The sequence below is a fragment of the Nanorana parkeri genome, unplaced genomic scaffold, assembly GCF_000935625.1.
Source record: "Nanorana parkeri isolate BGI_ZX_2015 unplaced genomic scaffold, ASM93562v1 scaffold114, whole genome shotgun sequence".
NCBI classification, from domain to species: Eukaryota; Metazoa; Chordata; class Amphibia; order Anura; family Dicroglossidae; genus Nanorana; species Nanorana parkeri.
In genome coordinates this window covers 2021974-2042448 of record NW_017306382.1, presented here as the reverse complement: position 1 = coordinate 2042448, position 20475 = coordinate 2021974, and the positions used below count along the sequence as shown (strand labels likewise).

Sequence of the window (20475 nt, the reverse complement as noted above, 5' to 3'; positions counted from 1 at the left end):
TAGGCATTCGAGACGGACCCGAAAAAATGCGGTTGCATTTTTTTTTGTGGTCAAATGCCCTTATATATCTGTGAGTAGTGGCTCTATAAAAAGTAGTGGTCTACGCGCCGGGAGGACCGAGCTGCGCGTCGGATCGTTATAGAGAAGTCACATGACTCCCAACAGGCCTGAAAGCGTGGTGAGCCCTACCCTGCTTTACATTTAGTCATAATAAACATTTCCATGGAAACCATGCGGGCCAGTTTTCTAGCAACTTTCGTTAGTGATGGTGAAGGTCCGCAACAATGGTAACAATCGGAATTGCGGTGGGGATTGAAAAAGGCCTCCTCATTGGCGCTTTCCATCCAACTCAGTTTAGAACGTTTGGTTGTGGGAGCTTGGAAATGTCAGGAAGAGCTGGCGGCGGGTTGCTACAGAGCGTTTGTCTCCGTTTTGCTGATGAAAGGGGCCGCAGTTCCCAAACGTTGCATGTGTCACCATGTTTATCTAGATGTCGAATAAAGACAGAGTGATAAATTGGACCGTTGGTGTGCTGGTGACTAATTTCTTTGTGCTTTGTACTACACGCCGCCATCCGCAGGTCATTTCAGCACCCACGAAAAGTTTTTTCATTGGGATTCCGGTCTGGGGTGTCAGAGGACATCTGCAATTGAGCACAGGCGGTCGGAAATTCTGACGCGTGAACAGAGGCTCATGGGGGCATTTGCATGGTGTGTAAGAGCGTACGCCACAGCGTGCCTCGTCTATGAGCATAGATACTTTGCTGCATTATGGACACTCTGCGTGCTGCATTTTGGCGTAATCTCTAGGCCATGTAAAAGGCCACATACAGAGGCCTGTGAGGGAGTTGTGGCGTCTCAAAGCTATGCTCAAACAGCGTCATGCTTTTCCGTGTGTGTTTTTGTGCACTGACCCACGTTGTGATTAAATGCATGATGAATGCAGGCTGATTTCAAATTGCGCCCCAATATGGTGAAAAAAAAACCAAAACACGCCCAACTCTCAGCAAATTGCAACGCATTCAACGGAAAACACCTGTGTTTTCTTGTGGCGCTTCGGAAAGGAATAAATCAGGTTTTTGTTGCATGTGCAACAAAAAGAATCAGCGCTCAAAGGGGAAGCGTCAATACAGAAAAATGGCGGCTGCCAATGAAATAGGTCACTGACCAGCACACTTGTCCCTGTTGACTCAGCAGATAATGGAGTCAGGATGAAGATGACAGCCCAAGTTGGCAATGGCATCATCTGCCTACCCAACCCTGACGCTTTCCCTTCTAGTTTCAGATTATGGTCAGCCCTTCGCCAACCAGACCAGGTCCTTGGCATGCTGGGGACCCTACAGGTGAGCACCAGATAATATTTCTACACTTCAAAAGGATTTAAAATGCAATACCAAAAATATATTTTTGGAAAAAAATAAAAAATATTCTCTCTCATTTTTTTAAAGTTGCAATGTAACATCCACAGCCCCCCAAGTATTTATCTGTAATAACTTAAAGAGGTGACAATAAAATAATGTTTTGGGGTTAAACATACATGTAAAATCGGTGTAAGAGGAAAACTCTGCAATCTGCTGCAATACGGAACTAAAACATTGTGTTTTTATGAAAATTTTACCTCAGAAACCTTTTTGCTGCTGACATATGACAGGCCTAGGCCTTAAAGAAGTGACAATAAAATAATGTTTTGGGGTTAAACATACATGTAAAATCAGTGTAAGGAGGACAACACCGCGATCTGATGCGACATGGCACCTAAAAATTGTGTTTTTCATGAAATTTTACCTCAGAAACCTTTTTTGGTTACGGACATATTATAGGCCTACACAATAAAACAGTGCACGGAGCTAAATGCTAAGGAGACGGAGCAGTAGCCATAGTAACCAATTACCATCCATCAAAGCAGACCGCTTCCATCATTCATTTTCAAAGCTTAACTGAAGAGAAAGGCTGACTGGTTGATATGGGCAACTGCTCCAGTTTTGTTTATGACATTTGACCTCAGAAACTTTTTTGCTACTGACATATTATAAACTTTCACCATAAAACAGTACATGGAGCAAAATGCTAGATAGACGGTGCGGTTACCACAGTAACCAACTACAATCCATTGCGTTTTGGCTTCAGTGGAGTCTGCTTGGTTGCTATAGGTAATAGCACTCAGTATTTAGTGCTTTGCACCAGACACTGCACCGCCATTGCAAGCGCCTCAGTGGCCATGGGCTGAAAGTTTGAACTAAGGATCGTCTTCGCTGCCCATGGCGGGTCCCATTCGCAGTGGCAGGAAGACAAAGTGGTATGCTATGGATACAAAAAGACAGTTCTTTCTTTCATTTGCATTCACCTCAGGTCCTGGGGGGCAGCCATTTTGTCACAGGCTCCAGCAGCAGCCATGCTGCCACTTTGGCCTACACAGAAACAAACATTTCATGACATATTAGAAGTTTTCTTGCATTTGCGTTCAATTCCACCCATCTACGATAACACAAAACCGTCACATTCACGTCACTCGCATTGCGTCCATTTTTTCCACACACTGTCAACAACCTCACGCCATCTCAGTCAAGTCACCACACTTCTCTTTTGCTTTGATTCACCAACTTCCTGTTCTGGTAAAATTTGGAAAATAAAGTTGTTCTATGAGGGTGAGGTAACCTCGGCTCTCCGGCTGTTGTGAAACTACAAGGCCCATGTGGCATTGTAAGACACTGCCAGCCATAGCCATGACTCCCAGAGGCAGAGGCATGACAGGATTGGTAGTTTCACCACAGCTGGAGGGCTACATCCATTACTAAGGCCACATTCACATGGGCTCCAAAAGGGGGCAATTCGCATGAACTCGACCACCAGCGTGGGGGCATCAGAGGTTCCTGTATAGTGTCTGCTGAAGTCACTGAGATGTGTCAAGATGGAGGATCCCTGTAAACAATAAATCAAGGCAACTGGACTTGCTGTATTTCTCTTGAAGATGTTTCGCTGTTCATTCGACCACCTTTCTCATTCTGAATTGAAAAGAGCTAGTCGGATGACCAGCGAAACAGCTTCAATACAGCAAACCCAGTTGCCGCGATTCAATTTTTACAGATATACCATCACCTGGATGAATGAAAACCTTCACAGAGAACTCAGGGATTTGCTCTTCAAGGGCATTGACTACCCTGGTTCCATGCCTGCCAGATACCTAAATGCCCAATACGGACACTACAATTCCTGTGAGAGATGCAGGGCCTATCTAGAGATTGGGATTCCCTGGCTCTTCAACACCAAATCCATCCATGGATCACTTCCCTAGGACAAATACAATTCTGCTGTACTTTAGGCCTCATTCACACGAGAAAAGGCCAGCACATACAACTCTGTGCTGCGTGCACGGCTGTATCGGGCAGCTCCCGTGAAGGACAGGTGCTGCGTGTGATTAGTACGCAGCCCCTGTCCTTCTCTATGGCTCACCTCATGTGCAGGTCCGTATGGGTGCGGGTGTCCCGGCTAGGACACAGACGGGATCCATCCCGTCAGCGTACAAGTACGCTCACCCGCAGGGACGTGCAGGGGCTGAGTGTAGGGCGGCGTACGGCCGTGTACTCCCATAGAGAAGGACGGGGGCCGCGTACTAATCACACGCAGCACCTGTCCTTCCCGGGAACTGCCCCACACGGAGCTGTACATGCCAGCTTTTTGAACAAGCATGCAACCAGTGAAGTCCTATCTCCTGCCGCACGTTCTAATGCCAAGGCAGAATAATAACTATGGACAACTAGACACGTTCAAATACAACTAGGCAATGGCAATTCCCATACTTCCATTATGACAGGTTCCCTTTAGGCCCCAATCACATGCATGTCACATGTCTGTCCATAGAGGCAGCAGTTCCTGAAATCAATGGCACCGCAAGCCAGCATGCATGAAAACACAAATAATGTATTCCTGTTTAAATTGAGAGCAGGCTTAAAGCACAACTCCAACCAAAACTTTCTTTGTTTAGGTCAGGACTATGAAGAGAAGTGTGGGAACCCCCCGCTGTTTTTTTACTGCTGTTCCTGTACTACTACGGAGATTTTTTCACACTTCCTGTGGCTGCCAAGTGAGCAAAAACCCATTATGCAGGGAAACAAATGGTTCTATTTATAATTCGCTGGGGCCCTTCGCCCCTCAAATATTAATTTCTGGTGAATAATGCCAAAAATGATGTCCGTCCATTTTTTTACTACGGGCGGACGGCAAGAGGTTAATATACCTTTCCCAATTCAAATGTAATGTTGTAATAATACATTCTGGCCACTAGATGGATTCTTCCCAGTTTGTTGTAATACATTACGGCCAGCAGGTGGCAGTGAGGAGCACATGCAATAAATACATATTTCCTATGATCCTCAGCGCCATCTAGTGGCCAGAATGTATTATTACAAATCTACATTTGAACTAGGGAAAAAAAAGATGAACATTTTAATTTTGGCATTACTCGGTTTATAAGCAGCCCCCAAACTAACACAACTTTTATTTTTTAAAGGGTAGAAGCCTTTGCCCAGTTTTTACTGCTATCTGGGTGCCCATTGACAAGATCTCAATTCCTTTTTGGTCACGACAACAAGAAGTGAGATGAAATTTCACAAGTTACACAGACAGCAATATAAACCTGACAAAGCCTATAATCCTGCCCCGTTCCGAGGCAAAAATACTTTTTGGCTGAAAATAGGCTTCCACAGCATAGAATTTTAGAACCATGGGGCCTCCTTAGAACACACGGTGGTTGTAAGATTTCACGTTGTGGATGTTCATTTCTGGACAGCCAGTTTACGTTTCCTTTCTGCACTTGTGGTAGGGCACAGCAACGCATGTCTCTGTGGTGCCAACCATACCCCAGTGCACTGTACAGCAGCCGCCAACACTTAACCCACCACAATGCACATGCCATGGTTTTGGTGGGCTGCGTTTTTTTAAAAAAAGGGTCATGTGCATTTTTTTGCCCGTTGCAATGTCGGCAGGCCATTAGTAATGAACAGGCCGCCTTAACGCAACACATATTAACACACTGCAAGGGAACAACGAAGTGCAACTCCACCCTTATGGAATAGGCGGTAAAAAACAAACGGTGGCCCGCGGTGTCTATAAGAACGCCAAGTACGGAATCACTTGCAGATTCTCTCTCATACATAACTAGGACAATATCAACAATGTAAACGTACACTGCCACTGTTACACAGCATCAAGGTGGGCAGGCTAAGATTCATGGGACTGCACAGGCCTTCCAACAGCAACCAATAAGATTCACAGGACTGAACGGGACTTCCTATAGCAACCAATATTGCCACTGTTACACAGCATCAAGGTGGGCAGGCTAAGATTCATGGGACTGCACAGGCCTTCCAACAGCAACCAATAAGATTCACAGGACTGAACGGGACTTCCTATAGCAACCAATAAGATTCACAGGACTGAACGGGACTTCCTATAGCAACCAATAAGATTCCAGCTTTGCTAGAGCAGGGAGCGACGTGAAGCTATTACGCAAACCAATCAGCCATCTTTAAATACCTTTGTTATCACCAGGTTTGTTTTCTCCATCAATGCAGAGTCATTTCTGAAGTCTCTTCCTCTGCAGAGGACACCTTTGCGCTCCGAAAGCACCGACTGCTTTGTACTCCAGGGCAACGGAAAAGTCACCGCTGACAGAGAATACATAAGTCTTGGCTGGGAAGCACAGAAGCAGGTAAAAGCAATGCGTCCGTAAAAGATGGAACGGAGATGGTAGAAGTCAATAGGTAATATAGCAGGGGTCGGCAGCTCCTGCCCTCCAGCTGTTGTGGAACTACAAGTCCCATGAGGCATTGCAAGACTGACAGCCAAAGGCATGATTCGCAGAGGCAGAATGGGAGTCGCAGTTAAAGCACTGCTGTAGGGCCACCTCTGCTTTAAAGCCTGAAGCACTTATCATAAGGCAATGCACACAATTAGATATACGGGGGTAAAGTCTGGGCCAATGACACAGCGCCACCTTGTGTCAGGTGTTAGGTACTGCAGGGAACTGAAGCATTGACATAAAGCTATGAAACATCTCCAACATTTACAGGACGAGTCCAGATGAATGTGACCCAACTACCACTAGCTACTGCACAGCAAGCATCGGGGGATTATATTCATGGAAATAAAGTGGACCTATCCACAAGCTAGTGCAGGGACAATATTGATATGAAGGTGGGGGGGCTCTGATATGAAGGGTGGCTCCTAATTTAAAAGGCGGCTTCAATGTAGGAACCCCACCTTTTTTTGGGTGGATTTGTGCATGGGCCCCCCTTTTAAAACCCATTACATTTTATAATGGGGTGTCTCAAGATTTTGCATACTTTAACGGTTGCCATGATTGAAAAAAGGTTGAGTAACGCTGCCCTAAGTAATGCCCACTGGTGATGCCGATCCTCCATCATTAAAACATCTGAAATGCAATGAATGAAAGGTGTGAGGCCAGAGACAGTCAGGGTGCAGAGGAAAGGGCTAGATAAGCTCACACGGGCAGGGCCCTCCTCACCGTCTGGTTGTGAATTGAATTATGATTGTAATGCCTTCCTTATATTGTAAAGCGCTGCGCAAACTGTTGGCGCTCTAGAAATCCTGTATAATAATGATACTGGATGTCCTCCAGCCAGGAAATGAGGTGAGCTCTATCTGCAGCTTCTAATGCACATTGTGAGAAGCTCGCAGTGTGCAGTGATATCAGAGGAAGCCATTCCAGTCCAGGAGAGGAGCCGGGACAACTGTGCAAGACTGACGGGAAGGCCGGAGCTCAGCTTTAAAATACTCACAGACTGGACCCTGAAACTTTTGGCCCCTCACTCCTGGCTGGATCGGGAAGTCAGTTTAGAGTACACAGAGCACTAGATACCATCTACTTCACAGCTCAGCAAAAGCCAAGCTCATTTAAACGAGAACTCCACGCTGATCTGACGTACATGCTAAACAGGCCAATTAGTAAGTCAATGATTACAAAACATCTATTTCCCTTTGCAGCATGTATGATTTCCTAAAAAGTGGTATGAATGTAAAACCCACAGAATTCCCCTGTGGATCTTGTTTCTTACTGGTGTGTCAGACGCAATGCTTTTCCTAGGGGTCTGCACAGAGCTCGAGCTGCAATATCAGTCACCCACTGCACTGTGCTTTTGTTTGTTGCAGGGAGCCTTCCATCTTTGCTGATATCTGAGAGTACTGCACATCTGGAAGAATGCTGAGGTGCAGGTTTCCCCCTTTTACAACATTTGGACTGACCAAAGCCGAAGACCCTCCCAATAAGCAAAGCATAAATGGGGCGCCGGCACTCCAAATGGTGAAGAGTGCGTCTTTTATTGACAAAGGTGCAGCATATCGCACAAATGCAATGTTTCAGGGTCACGCAGGAGCCACATGTCTTGACTGAAGGAGATCCTGCAAGGCAAGACATGTGGAACCTGCGTGACCCCGAAATGTGATCTGCTGCACTTTTGTCAATAAAGGACGCGCTATTCACCATTTGGCGTGCCGGTACCCCATTTATGCTTTGTGTATGTAACGGCGCCATCTGTTGGACGCCGCAGCGCCCAACGGTCAGGACATAGCAGTCAGGAGTGCGACGGGTTCATGGACTTTTCCCTCCAATAAGCAGTCAGCTTGAGGAACTCCAGAGGGACCAAGAGGGCAAAAGCTTTGCTTGTGCTTCAAGGACCATACCTTTCTATCCTCCAGGGAAGGTGATGGCTTCCCCTGTGCTGGAATACCATGCACATCTGCAGGTATAAATTCAGTGCAGCAAAGCTCAATGTGATCTCAGAACTAAACAACACAGAATGATGCAAGAAAAAAAAAAAAGTACTAAAGATGCCCAAGAAAAGCAAATCATGAAAAGACAGGAGTGTGCGTCCAGATCCAACCGCAGCAACGTTTCATCCATATCATTATAAAGTGGTTTCATAGTTTCAACGGAGTGCTCCATTAAAAAAAGGCCTCTTATGGTGAGGAACCATTTTAACTTGGATATAAATGTAATTCCCATCAGAAATACTACTTAAAGGTCATACCCCTGGTCTCTACCACCCCCTGCTATAGAGATCAGGGATTCTGTTTTCCCACACACACGCTAAAATAAAAACTTCAAAAACACAAGTTGTCACTTGACAATAAATAAGAACATCTTTAAAAAAAAAAAAAATGGCCGACTGACCAGGCAACACTTTCAAAGTCTGTCTTTTTTCTTTTTTTTGTTAAGCCACAGAACTGACGTGAGCAGCCGGACCCTGCGAACGCAGAAGTTCATTGGCTGATCGAGTCCCGAGGGTCTCGGCGCTTTTTGATGCTCTCGTGAATTGCGTATGATAAAGCAGTGACAGACAGCGGTCGGAGGCGATTCTGAGTCACTGCTCGCTCGCCAGTGGTTAATACCTTTGAAGATGCAGAGGATGCCAGAAGCTGATTGGCTGATTCCCGGAGAGATAAAGGTCCTTCTTTTTTTAAGCAGGCACAACACTGTACTGCAATCCACAGACTGCCATCTTGCTAAGGACTTTGGCAACGTATGAATCACCCCGCTCCTGTACACGGTGCATCTGTCCCTTAACGTCCGCGGCTCCTCCGAATGACCCTCCCTGGCGGTGATTGCAGAACCTGGTGAGGTTGGATGGGTAGTGGATGGAGGTGGGCGGGTTTAGATGCTCAGGACAAGTTGAAGGCGTGACGGGCAGCAGCGACACAGATGTGGGTCCGGTGCGGAAAATCCGGCCTGGTGCGGCCTTCAGACCCTCCAGAGGAGAAGGTGGTTGGTGCTGTCGTCCCTGCCCACCGTCTCGCTGCTGTTGGTGAGTCGGAAGTCCTCGTAGCCGTCGCCTCCACTGATGACCAGGAGCTTGGATTTAGGACGGTGTCTGGAGGAGTCCCTCTTCTCTGCATCGCACGCTTGCTCGTTACCTGCTGAGAAATGAGGAGATAAAACAATGACATATGTGCCAAAGGACTTGCAAATGAGTTCAGCCAGTCTTGTGATCTAAGGATTCATAGCCAGGTCCTGGACCACTCAGCAGACTAAACGGCCCTTAAGCAATACAGCCTGATCAGGGACACACTCTAGCATGTGATTGGACAATGAAGGAGAAGCAGGACACTGCTGAGGCAATGCCTGTGCCGTTCCAATGCTCAGCTTGCTTAACTAACAGCACTAGGACAAGCCAAAGTCCTGATTGGCTCATAGCACTGCCCCTCCTGAAGCCCTGCCATGTCCCTCCTGGAGCCCAGCCATGGCACTTAAGTAATACAGCCTGGTCCAGAAAACACCCTAGACTGTGATTGGACAATGAAGGAGCAGCAGGACACTGCCGAGGCCATGCCTGTGCCATTCCAATGCTCAGCTTGCTTAACTAACAGCACTAGGCAAAGCCAAAGCCCTGATTGGCTCATAGTACTGCCCCTCCTGGAGCCCTGCTATGGCCCTCCTGGAGCCCAGCCACGGCACTTAAACAATACAGCCTGGTCGTCCAGGGCCACCCTAGCCTGCGATTGGACAATGAAGGAGCAGCAGGACACTGCTGAGGCCATGCCTGTATTAATGCTCAGCTTGCTTGACTAACAGCACAAGGTAAAGCCAAAGTCCTGATTGACTCAGGGTACTGCACCTCCTGAAGCCCTGCCATGTCCCTCCTGGAGCCCAGCCATGGCACTTAAGTAATACAGCCTGGTCCAGAAAACACCCTAGACTGTGATTGGACAATGAAGGAGCAGCAGGACAGTGCCAAGGCCATGCCTGTGCCGTTCCAATGCTCAGCTTGCTTGACTAACAGCACTAGGCAAATCCACAGGGCCCTGATTGGCACAGAGTACTGCCCTTATGGAGCCTTACCATGGCTTATCTCATTATGTACAGTAGAGAAGCAGGTAAGGGTCTGAAATAAATGTTGCTAAAGTCTTGGCAATGTATATAAAAGACCTGGGTGAGGGTTAAAAATAAACATGGTCAGGGGAGGTTAAAAGTAACCTGTGCTGAGGGAAATATATGGGCTGTCTGCTGACCTCCTTCAGAAAATGCCGGTTGCCTGGATGAGAACCAGCATGCAGAAAATTAAACCAGATCTCCTGATCTGCAAACCGGTACCATGTCAATCCTCACTAAAACTAATAGAGACCAGGGATCAGGAGGACAGTCAGGCTACTAGCATTTTTAGAAAGTCAATAAATGGCCAAATAAATCATTATCTCTGCTGTGTCCCCTTTAAATGTGCAGATCACTATGCTTGTCCTCTAGGGGACATTAATCCTAAAAGACTCCAAAAGTCAGGGATCTGAACAGCATACTGAATGCCTTTGTTTCTTTCATTTAGGAGAGAGAAGTTACGGGGATACAACCAGTGTTAGGTTTTCATTGTTGCCAATGTTCCGGGGGGCAAGATCCACCCTCTGTGTCCTGGTGATCATTGCCCAAGGCACTGAAATTGAGGGAGTACCCAAAATCGGGAATAGCAATAGAGGGGGAATCTTCTAATGGGGGACGAATGATTCCGTGACAACTAAGAGGGTATCTCCTTCACTTTGTAAAGATTTTCTCTCACTTCCTGTTGATTAACCCCTACTGTGTTTTTGAAATCGGTGTCCCATTGGGGAAACTTCACCTTACTTCCTGTTGTTTCTACACAACAGGAAGTAAAGTGAAGTTTCCCCAATGGGACACAGATTTCAAAAGCACGGTAGGGGTTAAAACCCTTCCCTACTCTCAATGAAAAGAACTAAAATTGTACATAGATATACTTGGGCACATCCAGTTATAGGTCACTCGCTGAGACAGCAGCAGAGGGCAATGAGCAGCCAATGGAAGGGACTCACCCTGCTCTCCAGGTATGGGGAAGTAAACATCAAATCCATCGGGCAGTTCCACGGAGGTAAGGAACCGGACGTGTCCAGTGTGACCCTGCGACAGACCCACCGGACAAAGCGGACCCTTCAGGGAGGTTGAGCTGGAGGAGATGGAGAGGGTCAGAACCACTCCAGCGCTGGTCCCGATCCACAAGAGATCCCTGCAAGCGAGCAACGCCGTGATGCGTAAACATGCCGACTTGTGCTGGCGGATGATGGCGTCAGACCCTGAAGAGACATAACAACATGTATGAAAACCTGAAGTGACTACAGGCTTAAAGTGCATCTCTTCAAAACTTTTTTTGGGGGGGAGGGGGGGATATTGGGATAGAGTGAGGTTAGACCATCTGCCAATTTAGTATTGCTATCTATGTCCCCATTGGAGAGATTCACCCCTCTCGATTTGTAACAGTGACCAACTCTAAAAACTTTAGAGTTGTCCCCAGAACAAGAGGGGAAATTATCCAATGGGGACCTGTTCCGAGGACAACTCGTCTAAAAGTTCCCCTCGCTTTGGGAGATTTCCTCTTAATTCTTGTTGCATCTCTGGGACAGGAAGTAAAGGAAAAATAATTCCCAGTGGTACTGGACTTCCCACAAGGCCACCATGGCCCTGTCTCAGGGTGGCATATAGTAGAGGGGGAGGAGAGCCCCCCCCCCCTCCCCATGGTCCTCCTCCGACCTCACCTGGCTGCCTCTGGCCCCGCCGAGGTGTTCGGGGTCCCCCACTCTTCTGGGGGACCATGGCAATCAGTTGGATGGAGAGTGGGAAGCAGAGCGGAGAACACTACATTCTCAACTCTGCTCCGTGTAAACAGTGGACAGGGGAGAGCTGCACTCGCAGCCTTCCCCTCTCAGCTGTCACAGGAGTTCCAGCACAGTGCTGTTCTAGAATTCCTGTATTGGAGGTGACAGGTTCCATAAAGAGAACCTGTCACCTCCAAATGCTATCACACAGGGACTTGTTAGCTTCTGTGTGATAGCAATAAAGTTAAGCAAAAAAAATAAAAAATAAAAAAATAATAAGTAAAAAATAAAAGTAAATAAGTAAATAAAAAATATACAAAAACTAGGTAAAAAAGAAACAATTAAAATAAAAAAAATACTAAAAAAGTAAAAAAATAATGAAATAAAAAAAATTACAAAGTAAAAAAAAAAACAATAAAAAAATAAAACCCTGCCATTTCCCACCATCTGATTGCCATTCTCCACTTGGGGGGCATTAAGGAACCCGGCCTTCGGGCAGCAAAGAGATCCAAAAGTATGTTTGGTCTATACATACACTTTCATTCTCATATACACAACATGTATGAAAACCTGAAGTGACTTATTTCACAAAGGGTTACACATGGACAATAGGAACCCTGATTGTGGCGAGTCAGCTTTGTGATCTGAGCCTGTGCTCTGAAGGTCATGTCACAATAGTGATCCTGCCAGCGTCAAGATCACTATGCAGAGCAGAGTACTGTACCATGCGTTGCTTCCTCACTGTTCACACACACAAGCAGTCGCTCATCCAGACAGCAAGGGACAGGCACATTGATCTGGGTTGGTATTCACTCTGCATAGCGAGGTCGCTAGTGACCCTCAAGCTGTGGAGAAGTCTGATTCTTCCTTCTTTTCGTTCCAAGTCTTACTTTTAATTCTAAATGGTTCTAAGCTTCAAAGACCAAGTCACGGCCATTGACTTATATTTTACTTTCCAGCCACAACCATCCCAACAATCAGTCTTGCGTTCCTGGATTCCCATTCCTGCCTGGCGTTACCTGCCAACATCTTGTGTACAGGCGGCGCTATGTCCACCTCTCCCAATTGCTCGAACGTGGTGGCGTGATAAAGCCGGACCTGGGCGCTGCCCTGTAGGGCGATCCACATTCCGTGGCTGGAGTTGACCATACACGTCACGCAGCGGTTCTGGTCCTGTCCGATGTGGAACACGTGCTGTAAGGGAGAAGGCAACAAAATGTTATTTCCTGTTAAGGCAGACACATCGAACTAGTTTGTTTTCTTGCTTCTTCTGTGCATCCCTCAGTGATTTCAGGAATTTGAAGTGGAACTACAGGAACATTTTAAAAAATGTCATATTTGATGCAATCTGTCACTAGCAAAAACAGGGGGCGACCTTCCCTAGTGTAGATACATTTTTACTATGCAAATAGAAAAAACAGAATGATACTCACAAAGGAGTAGATAACAATGAGCCTTCAAAGTCAGAAGTTGAACCTCAGTCTTAACAGAAAGCAGGACACAGCATGCGAGAGCTGCACAGATGATGGTTCCTGTGTAACAGCACAATATGCATGGGTTGACGCATTTCGGGGGCCACGCCCCCTTCCTCAGAACCTCTGCGGAAGGGGGCGTGGCCCAAGAAATACATTTTTATTAAGCAAATGTATGTATCTACACTAGGTCACTCTTTATGCCCTGATGAAGAAACCCTGCGTGGTCTCCAAACGTTGGCTCTTGTGATTGTGTGACGTCTATGTCCAATAAATGGACATGTTGGATTATTCTACTGAGTGCTGGTGATTCCTTTTCCTCTACACTAGGGAAGGCGCCCCCTGTTTTTGTTTCATGAGATATCACAGCCTCCCTGACTTGTGGGGCAGCGACCTGTAGAACTTCTGCATGCACATTTCTTCAGTGGAGTGGTCAACTCTGGCGCTATTGGTTTTTATTTTCGTGTAGTCTGTCACTGGCAGTATAATTGTATTACCTGTTGAACCTGCCAGTAGATCCGGTATTATTCCACTTCCTGTAATGGGGCAAAGCTCCCTAGTAAAAAGGGGCAGTTACATTTACAGCAAGTCCCTCTCTCAGATGCTAAATAGAGCAGCTGTCAATCAACCAGCAAGCGGCATTCACTGCAGCCGATTAGATGACAGCACTGGGAGACCACAGCAATTATAAGCTAGTGGTCATCCTCATAGAGAGAGCGAGCAGAAACTGTCAGGAGCGACAGGTATTTATGAAGCATTTACTATCCCTCCACACCTGCTCCTCCTTACTTCTCCCCGCGTCCCTGTGCCGATCGTGAATGTGGGTGGGCGGTGAGCGTGAGGAGGTGTGGATGCGGGTGGGCGGGTCTGGCAGCAGCGAGCATGAGGTGTGGAGGAGGTGCGGCGGGCAGCATGTGTGGAGCCGTGAACAGGGCCAACTAATCGGAAGCCAATTAATCGATGATTGAAAATGTTGACAACTTTTTCAATAATCGATTATAATCAATTTAGTCGATTAGTTGTTGCAGCCCTAATTTACTCCCACCAGTATAAAAAGCTTTGCAAGTACGGAAAAATACCCGCTGATCTGCCAGAAATACACTCAGCATTTCATTTCTTGTTGAGGGCTGACAACACACAGCATTTTTGTGGACTGAATGGGGTCAGCCCTGCCAAGTTGTCTTTTGTTAAATCTCTCAGTTAAAAGCAAGACAGGCTTACCTCCTGAAGCAGGGACGACGTGTTGAAGATGGTGACCCTGTTCTGACATCCGCACCATAGCTTTCCAGAGAAGGACACCATTTTGGTGACGGGGTTTCCAGGAGAACCTAAAGAAATTGTTTTGGAGTTCTGAGGGTCCCAGAAACTTCCTGGAAAACAGAGACGATATTAGGAGGTCAGAGGAGACTTGGACATCATGGACAGGTGTACCCATTTCTTCACAACAGATGTACAGGGAGGCTGAGTGACTGTATAAAGCACAAGATGACCATCTGCGGAAGGAAATAACCTGACCGCCTAGATCCCCCATTTTGTTGCTCCCTCTGTATTCTCTGATGGGCCCTATTGTTTGTTAGGGGCCATTTGCAAAAGCAGATTACATGCAGATTGTATGTCCACCTCCAGCATCAGAGGAAACCACGGCATGGCGAGATGGAACCTACAAGCTGAGGGTGACACGTCCACTCTGGTACAAATTATATAAAGACTCTTAGTGTCACTAAGGGGCAGGGGGCGCTATCACTGACACTCACAGTATACACATGATGGCCGCTGTGTGCTGCATCTTCATGCTGTTCTTGCGGTTGCGGATGTTGTCAGAGGACTGATAGACGTGAATGCTGCAACACAAAGATAGCACATGTCACGCTTTCTGGGCAAGCAGTTAGAACACAGTTGTAATACATATATGTATACTTGTCATTCTATATAGCCAGTCTTGTGATGTACTCATATTTTGCACACTGCACAGCAAGACCATAGTTTCTGACTAGGGGCCCCGTTACACCCATGCACATGTTGATGGCGGGGTTTTTAGTGCGTCAATGCACACTGCGTTATGCTGCATGATAGGTTTTGTTTTCCCTTTTGGTATAAGCAGTGTTTTTCATCTAAGGGGTACATTTAAAACTGAGATTGGTTAACACCACTTACTCCATTAGTATACAGTAAGCACACAGTGGCCTATACAGGCAGTCCCCGATTTTACAAACATCCGACTTACATACGACCCCTACTTACAAACGGAGGCTATTACTGTACAGCAGGGAGTGCCAGGCTGCAACCAAAGTGTACGGCGCAGCATCTCAGTAGTTGTAATGCTACCACACTCCTGCCGAAGAGGAGTGCCCGCCAGGGGTATAACTGGAAATCACAGGGCCCCATAGCAAAATTTTGTATGGGGTCCTGTGGTTTCTAGTTATACCCCTTGCAGAGCCCACGAGATCCCACCTGAGGGTGATCCTGAAGAGCCCACCATAGAGAGTCTATGGTGGGCTCTGCAGGGTCACCCTTAGGTGGGCTGGTCGCACTCCTTACCTGTCCGCCTCCTCTTCCTCCATGCTCGCTGATGGGCCCCGCCTCCTCCGGGCCCGCCTCCTCAGTCACCAGGCTCTGCCTCCTCCCCTGCTATCGACCATGGGCCCCGCCTCCTCCTCCACCACCGCTGCTGCTGGCTCTCATTGACTCAGCAGCGGTTGTGGAGATGAACGCGCTGCTGCACAGATTACTGTCAGTGATCTGAACAGCGGCGCATTCTTCTTCAGAGCCACCAGTGAAAGCCGCCAGCAGAGGATGCCATAGCGACCCAGACGGTCCGCTCGGCATCTGGCCGGGCCCCATAGCGGCCGCCTGGGGCGCTATGGCGATTGCTATGCCACTGGTGTTCGCCTATTCTTCCGGGTCACTGTGAGGTTTTTACTGCCGTCTGTATCCTCATTAGAAAGATTTAATCTCATTTCTTGTCCTTGAGACAACAGGAAGTGAAAGGAAATCTACCCCTAGGAAGGGAAATTCACTCCTGTAAGAGATATCATGGTAAACAGGAGTCTCCATTGAAGCTTCATCACCAATCCTTGTTTCCACGACAAGCCGAAATTTTCAAAATCCAATTGTCACAGGGACAGAAAGTGAGGTGAAATCTTGTGAACAGGGGTACACACAGCAAAGCAAACTTTACAGGGGGTTAACCCTTCTCTATGCTATCCAAGACTAAAAACACATTTTTTGGCTGGAGTTACGCTTAAAACATTTACCTGTTCCAACTTACATACAATTTCAACTTAAGAACAAACCTACAGTCCCTATCTTGTATGTAAGCCGGGGACTGTCTGTACTTTACATCCCATTCATAAGATGGAGACAGTGGTGTGGAACACAGAGGACAAAGACAGGTTGATTTTCCCTCATACATATAATATACAGTGAATTGATTTGGTGTCTCTCACCAGCCGTCCTCTGTCCCTAGCCACATAGAGCTCTGATAGGCCTCGGGGTCAATGCTCATGAGGTCCTCCAGACTGCCCCGTGTGAAGGAGCTTCGGCTGGGTCTCCTTACTGCTGGGCCCCCGGTGGGGCTCTCGCTCTCCCGGTTCTGATTAAAGTTGGTGGGAATTGGAAGGAACCCGGACTCTTGCTCCTCCTCCGAGCTGGTGGTCTCAGCTGTGGTATCTTTTGCACTCGGCATCTCTTCATCTGTAGAACAGGAGCTCATGAGATGCAGACACAGCAAAATGATACAAAGCAATTATAAAGATATACATTTTAGCAACATTAACGTGACACTAAACTCCGGAGTTACATCTTAACAATACATTCATGTACCTCAACTATTAACAACAATGTATCTTATTTGTGTATCACTCGGCCGTAAATCCTCAAATCCTCTCTGAATTGGTGCTGACACTGTCCTCCCTTCTGGAGGGGGGCTACTTTTGTCCCCCATGGTCCCTGTGTTTTATAAAGTAGTCACCGCTCCAAGCTCGCTCCCGTGATGGACTACAATCTCATGTTTAGTTTACTAATTTGCATTGAAGTTATAGTCCATCACAGGAGTTATCTTGGAGCGGTGACTACTATACAACACACACAAGGACCATGGGGAACAAAAGTAGCCCCCCTCCAGAAAGAAGGACAGTGTCAGCACCAATTCAGAGATGATTGGAGGATCTACAGCTGAGTGATACAGTGATGCTCGCTCCTGTGATGGACTACAATCTCAATACAAATTAGTAAACTTATTGTGAGACTGTAGTCCATCACGGGAGCGAGCTTGGAGCGGCTACTTTACAACAATGGGGGTTCAGATATTCTCAAATCAAGTGAGAACTACCACTACAGACACAGGATAAGCTTTCCAAGTGCAGGACAGAGTTCATCTTGTGTATTCAAAGGCGGGTTGTAGCAAGTTGGGGAGATAGCCAGTGTTGTGCAATCGTTTTCCTGACCTGGTATAGAGTTTTGGTAACCACTATCTTTAGCTGAGGGTCACCACCGGGAAGCTCCAAAATTCCCAAGGCATATACTTTTGGCTCAGGAGAACAGTAGAGTTATAATGCACAGGTAATAATCAAAAGGATGTTCAGATCTCCCATATAGCCCTGCGGGGGGGAGAGCGGTGGGTGGGTGGGTGACGGGGGGGAGGCGTGTCTCTCATCGCTTAGCACCTCCACAGATCAGCTGTTGAACTTAAGCTTTTTTTTCTTGTTTTGGATGGCGTGAACTATGGAAAGAGGGGCACGTCAATACATTAAATGAAGAGTTGATGTCATTTCCTCTCAGTAAAATCAAATAAATCAATGTATCAAGCAGACTATTTGACTAAACTGGATGAGTTTGGCTTTAAAAGTGAAGTAACCCAAAACATTCCCCCTTTACCCACTACTGCTATTGTACATTGTTTTGTGGGGGGCAGCGGTCACAAGAGATATAAGGGAGGTGAGTTTTCAGAGTATTAGAGAGGAGAATTTAGCTTGGACAAAACGTCAAGCTCTACAGAATTTGAAGAAATGCCAAAATTGTATTAAAACCTTCGTATAAGGGTGGTGATATAGTCATCTTAGAGAAACATCATTATTTAAGAATGCGCCAGAAGATCCTTAAGAAATTAGAGTTGTTCTATAAGGCTTAAGGGAAGATCAGAAGACACTTTTCAACATTATCGATAAGCCCTTTATTAAAGGAGTGATTGATGATAAATTTTTTTTAAAAAAGTGAAAGTTTCTTATAGTACAGCATCCTTCCATACCGTTTTTTTGTTTTTTAGAAAGCTTACAGAAGTACACAAATCGGTTAGGGATCCCCCAATGGGATCAATAGTTTTGGGGAGAGGAACCGAAACAGTGAGTGACCATATGGACAGTATTCATCAACCATTTATGCTGACCTTACCTTCATAGGTCAGGGACACCACTCACCTCTTGACCCTATTTAATATTATAGTCCCCCCAGGTGCTTTGCTAGTTACAATGGACATACAGTAGATGCATCACATTCATCAATTCCTCATAACCTGGACTTGAGAGTTATAGAAAATGGTTTAATTAAAAAAAAAACCTGCTCTGACAAATGCACAAAACTTTTTATAAAAAGAAGAAATGTACATTTTATTAACGTATCATTGTTATGGGGCATGGTGCTGTTGAACGTTAATTCAAAGACTACGGGCAGGAAGGGGTTAAAAAAACCTTCAGGGGGCAACAACCAGACTAAAATAGTTGGACCGTGAAACAGTAAGGTAATACTCACTGCCGAAGCTGGAGGAGATGGTGGAGCGGCTGGCCTGGCTCTGGAGTGTTCCCGAGGGACTGGGAGAGGACTCGTCGTCGGTGTCGTCGCTATCAAATGGCACCAAATCCCGGCTGGCACTGTCTGTGTGTTCGGAGAGTTCCAGAGAAGAGCCGGAGATGGAGATATGGAGGCACTGCTGGGACGCCGGTTCATCCAGGGAGTTCTGCGGGTGTCGCTCTGACGTCTGGTTGGCCAGAGGTGCCGGCCGGTCTCTGCAGGAGAGAAGCCATTGTTAATCAGACACCCTCCACATCTAATGAGAACTTCTTTCATCTTTACAGCAATGCATTCAGGATAAGCATGAGCGTTTCATTGTATGACGTGAACAGAACTGCATTAAGCAAGCATTGAAAAGGCATTGCACAGCTTTCTTAGAAGCCTTTTTCAGTCCTACCACGAAGTACATGTATTAAAGTGAATCTGTCACTATATATAACGTACAGGCAGCTTGAAGTGCCACAACATATCTGCAGCAGCTCTCATTGCTTTTACCAAATGCCAGCTGTCCTGAACAGGCAAAGTTCTGACACTTCCGGGTTGTGTCAATGCTTGTCAGCTGCCTCCCTTCCACACACGTTCCTATTGGCCCATCACTATAATAGGCGGCCTCGTTAGCCAACAATGATGTCTGGGAGGTGGGAGAGAGTGGGCAAGCTTAGCCAACAAAAGCTGTTCACCTGGAGCCGCTACTTCAAAGACAATGAGTACATCACCATTGAGGTTCCAAGATGGAGGGAGCCTAAACCTGCTCAGAAGGCAAAATGTATCCAACCCCAAGAACATTAAATATATTGCAACTTACCTATCATAAGTTGTGGTGGATGAATTATTTCTCTTTTTTCACGTGGCGATCTTGCCAGTAACATGCTTCTTGTCCTAAGGTGACAACGCTCACTTATTGTACTGTATGTAGGAGCAGCATTGTCATCCTAGGACAGGAAGTGGGTTGGGTTAAACGTAGTTCTAAAGCTACACTCCTAATAGCCTATATATATATTCATTCTTACCCATATTTTTGGTAAAATATAAAAGATGGGGTCACGTCGGGTAAATAGACACAAACATGTAAAAAGTTTAAAATTGCGTGCACCCGCAAAAAATACCATACCCAAAATTGGCCATAGGCGACGCTTTAAACGTTTTAACTCCTCATCAGTTTACTATTAATAGTGATTAATGGTCCTAAAATGATTGCCCTCACTCTGACTTTCGCAGTAATATGCAACGTGTGGCTCAATGGGTGCAATGGCCATTTTCACACGTAAGCACAACCGGCGCATGTTTGTGTGCGTATGTGGGGGCAGGGGACTTTAAAAAACTGTTTTTGTGGGTTTTTTTATATTTGACTTTACATTCTTTTTTTTTTTGGTAACTTTAATTTAAAAAAAAAAAAAATCAAACATTTTTTTTCCACTTATCATTTGCTAAGAAGCCCCCTATGTGATGGCCAATTTACACAGACATGTCCCCTTTATGGAGACATCAGGTCTCTAGGACCCCTGTCACCTAGGGACCCCCAAAGAAACAGAAGCTGGAGAATAAAACCTGAATGCAGAAGTGATGTAATATACGAAATCTACGTTACTTTTTTCATTATATAGTAAAATAAC

General features: G+C 46.2%; 1 protein-coding gene across 1 annotated transcript in view; it reads right to left on the bottom strand.

Moving 5' to 3' along the window:
- Positions 1–8222: 8222 nt before the first annotated feature.
- ARHGEF17 (Rho guanine nucleotide exchange factor 17) overlaps positions 8223–20475 on the bottom strand; it is a 211503-nt gene continuing 199250 nt past the window's right edge. Inside the window, 7 exon segments of the mRNA XM_018553269.1 lie at positions 8223–8927; positions 10830–11087; positions 12626–12800; positions 14300–14515; positions 14823–14919; positions 16525–16771; positions 18824–19077. Coding sequence (XP_018408771.1) covers positions 8755–8927; positions 10830–11087; positions 12626–12800; positions 14300–14515; positions 14823–14919; positions 16525–16771; positions 18824–19077 — 1420 coding nt within the window. The 3' untranslated portion in view covers positions 8223–8754.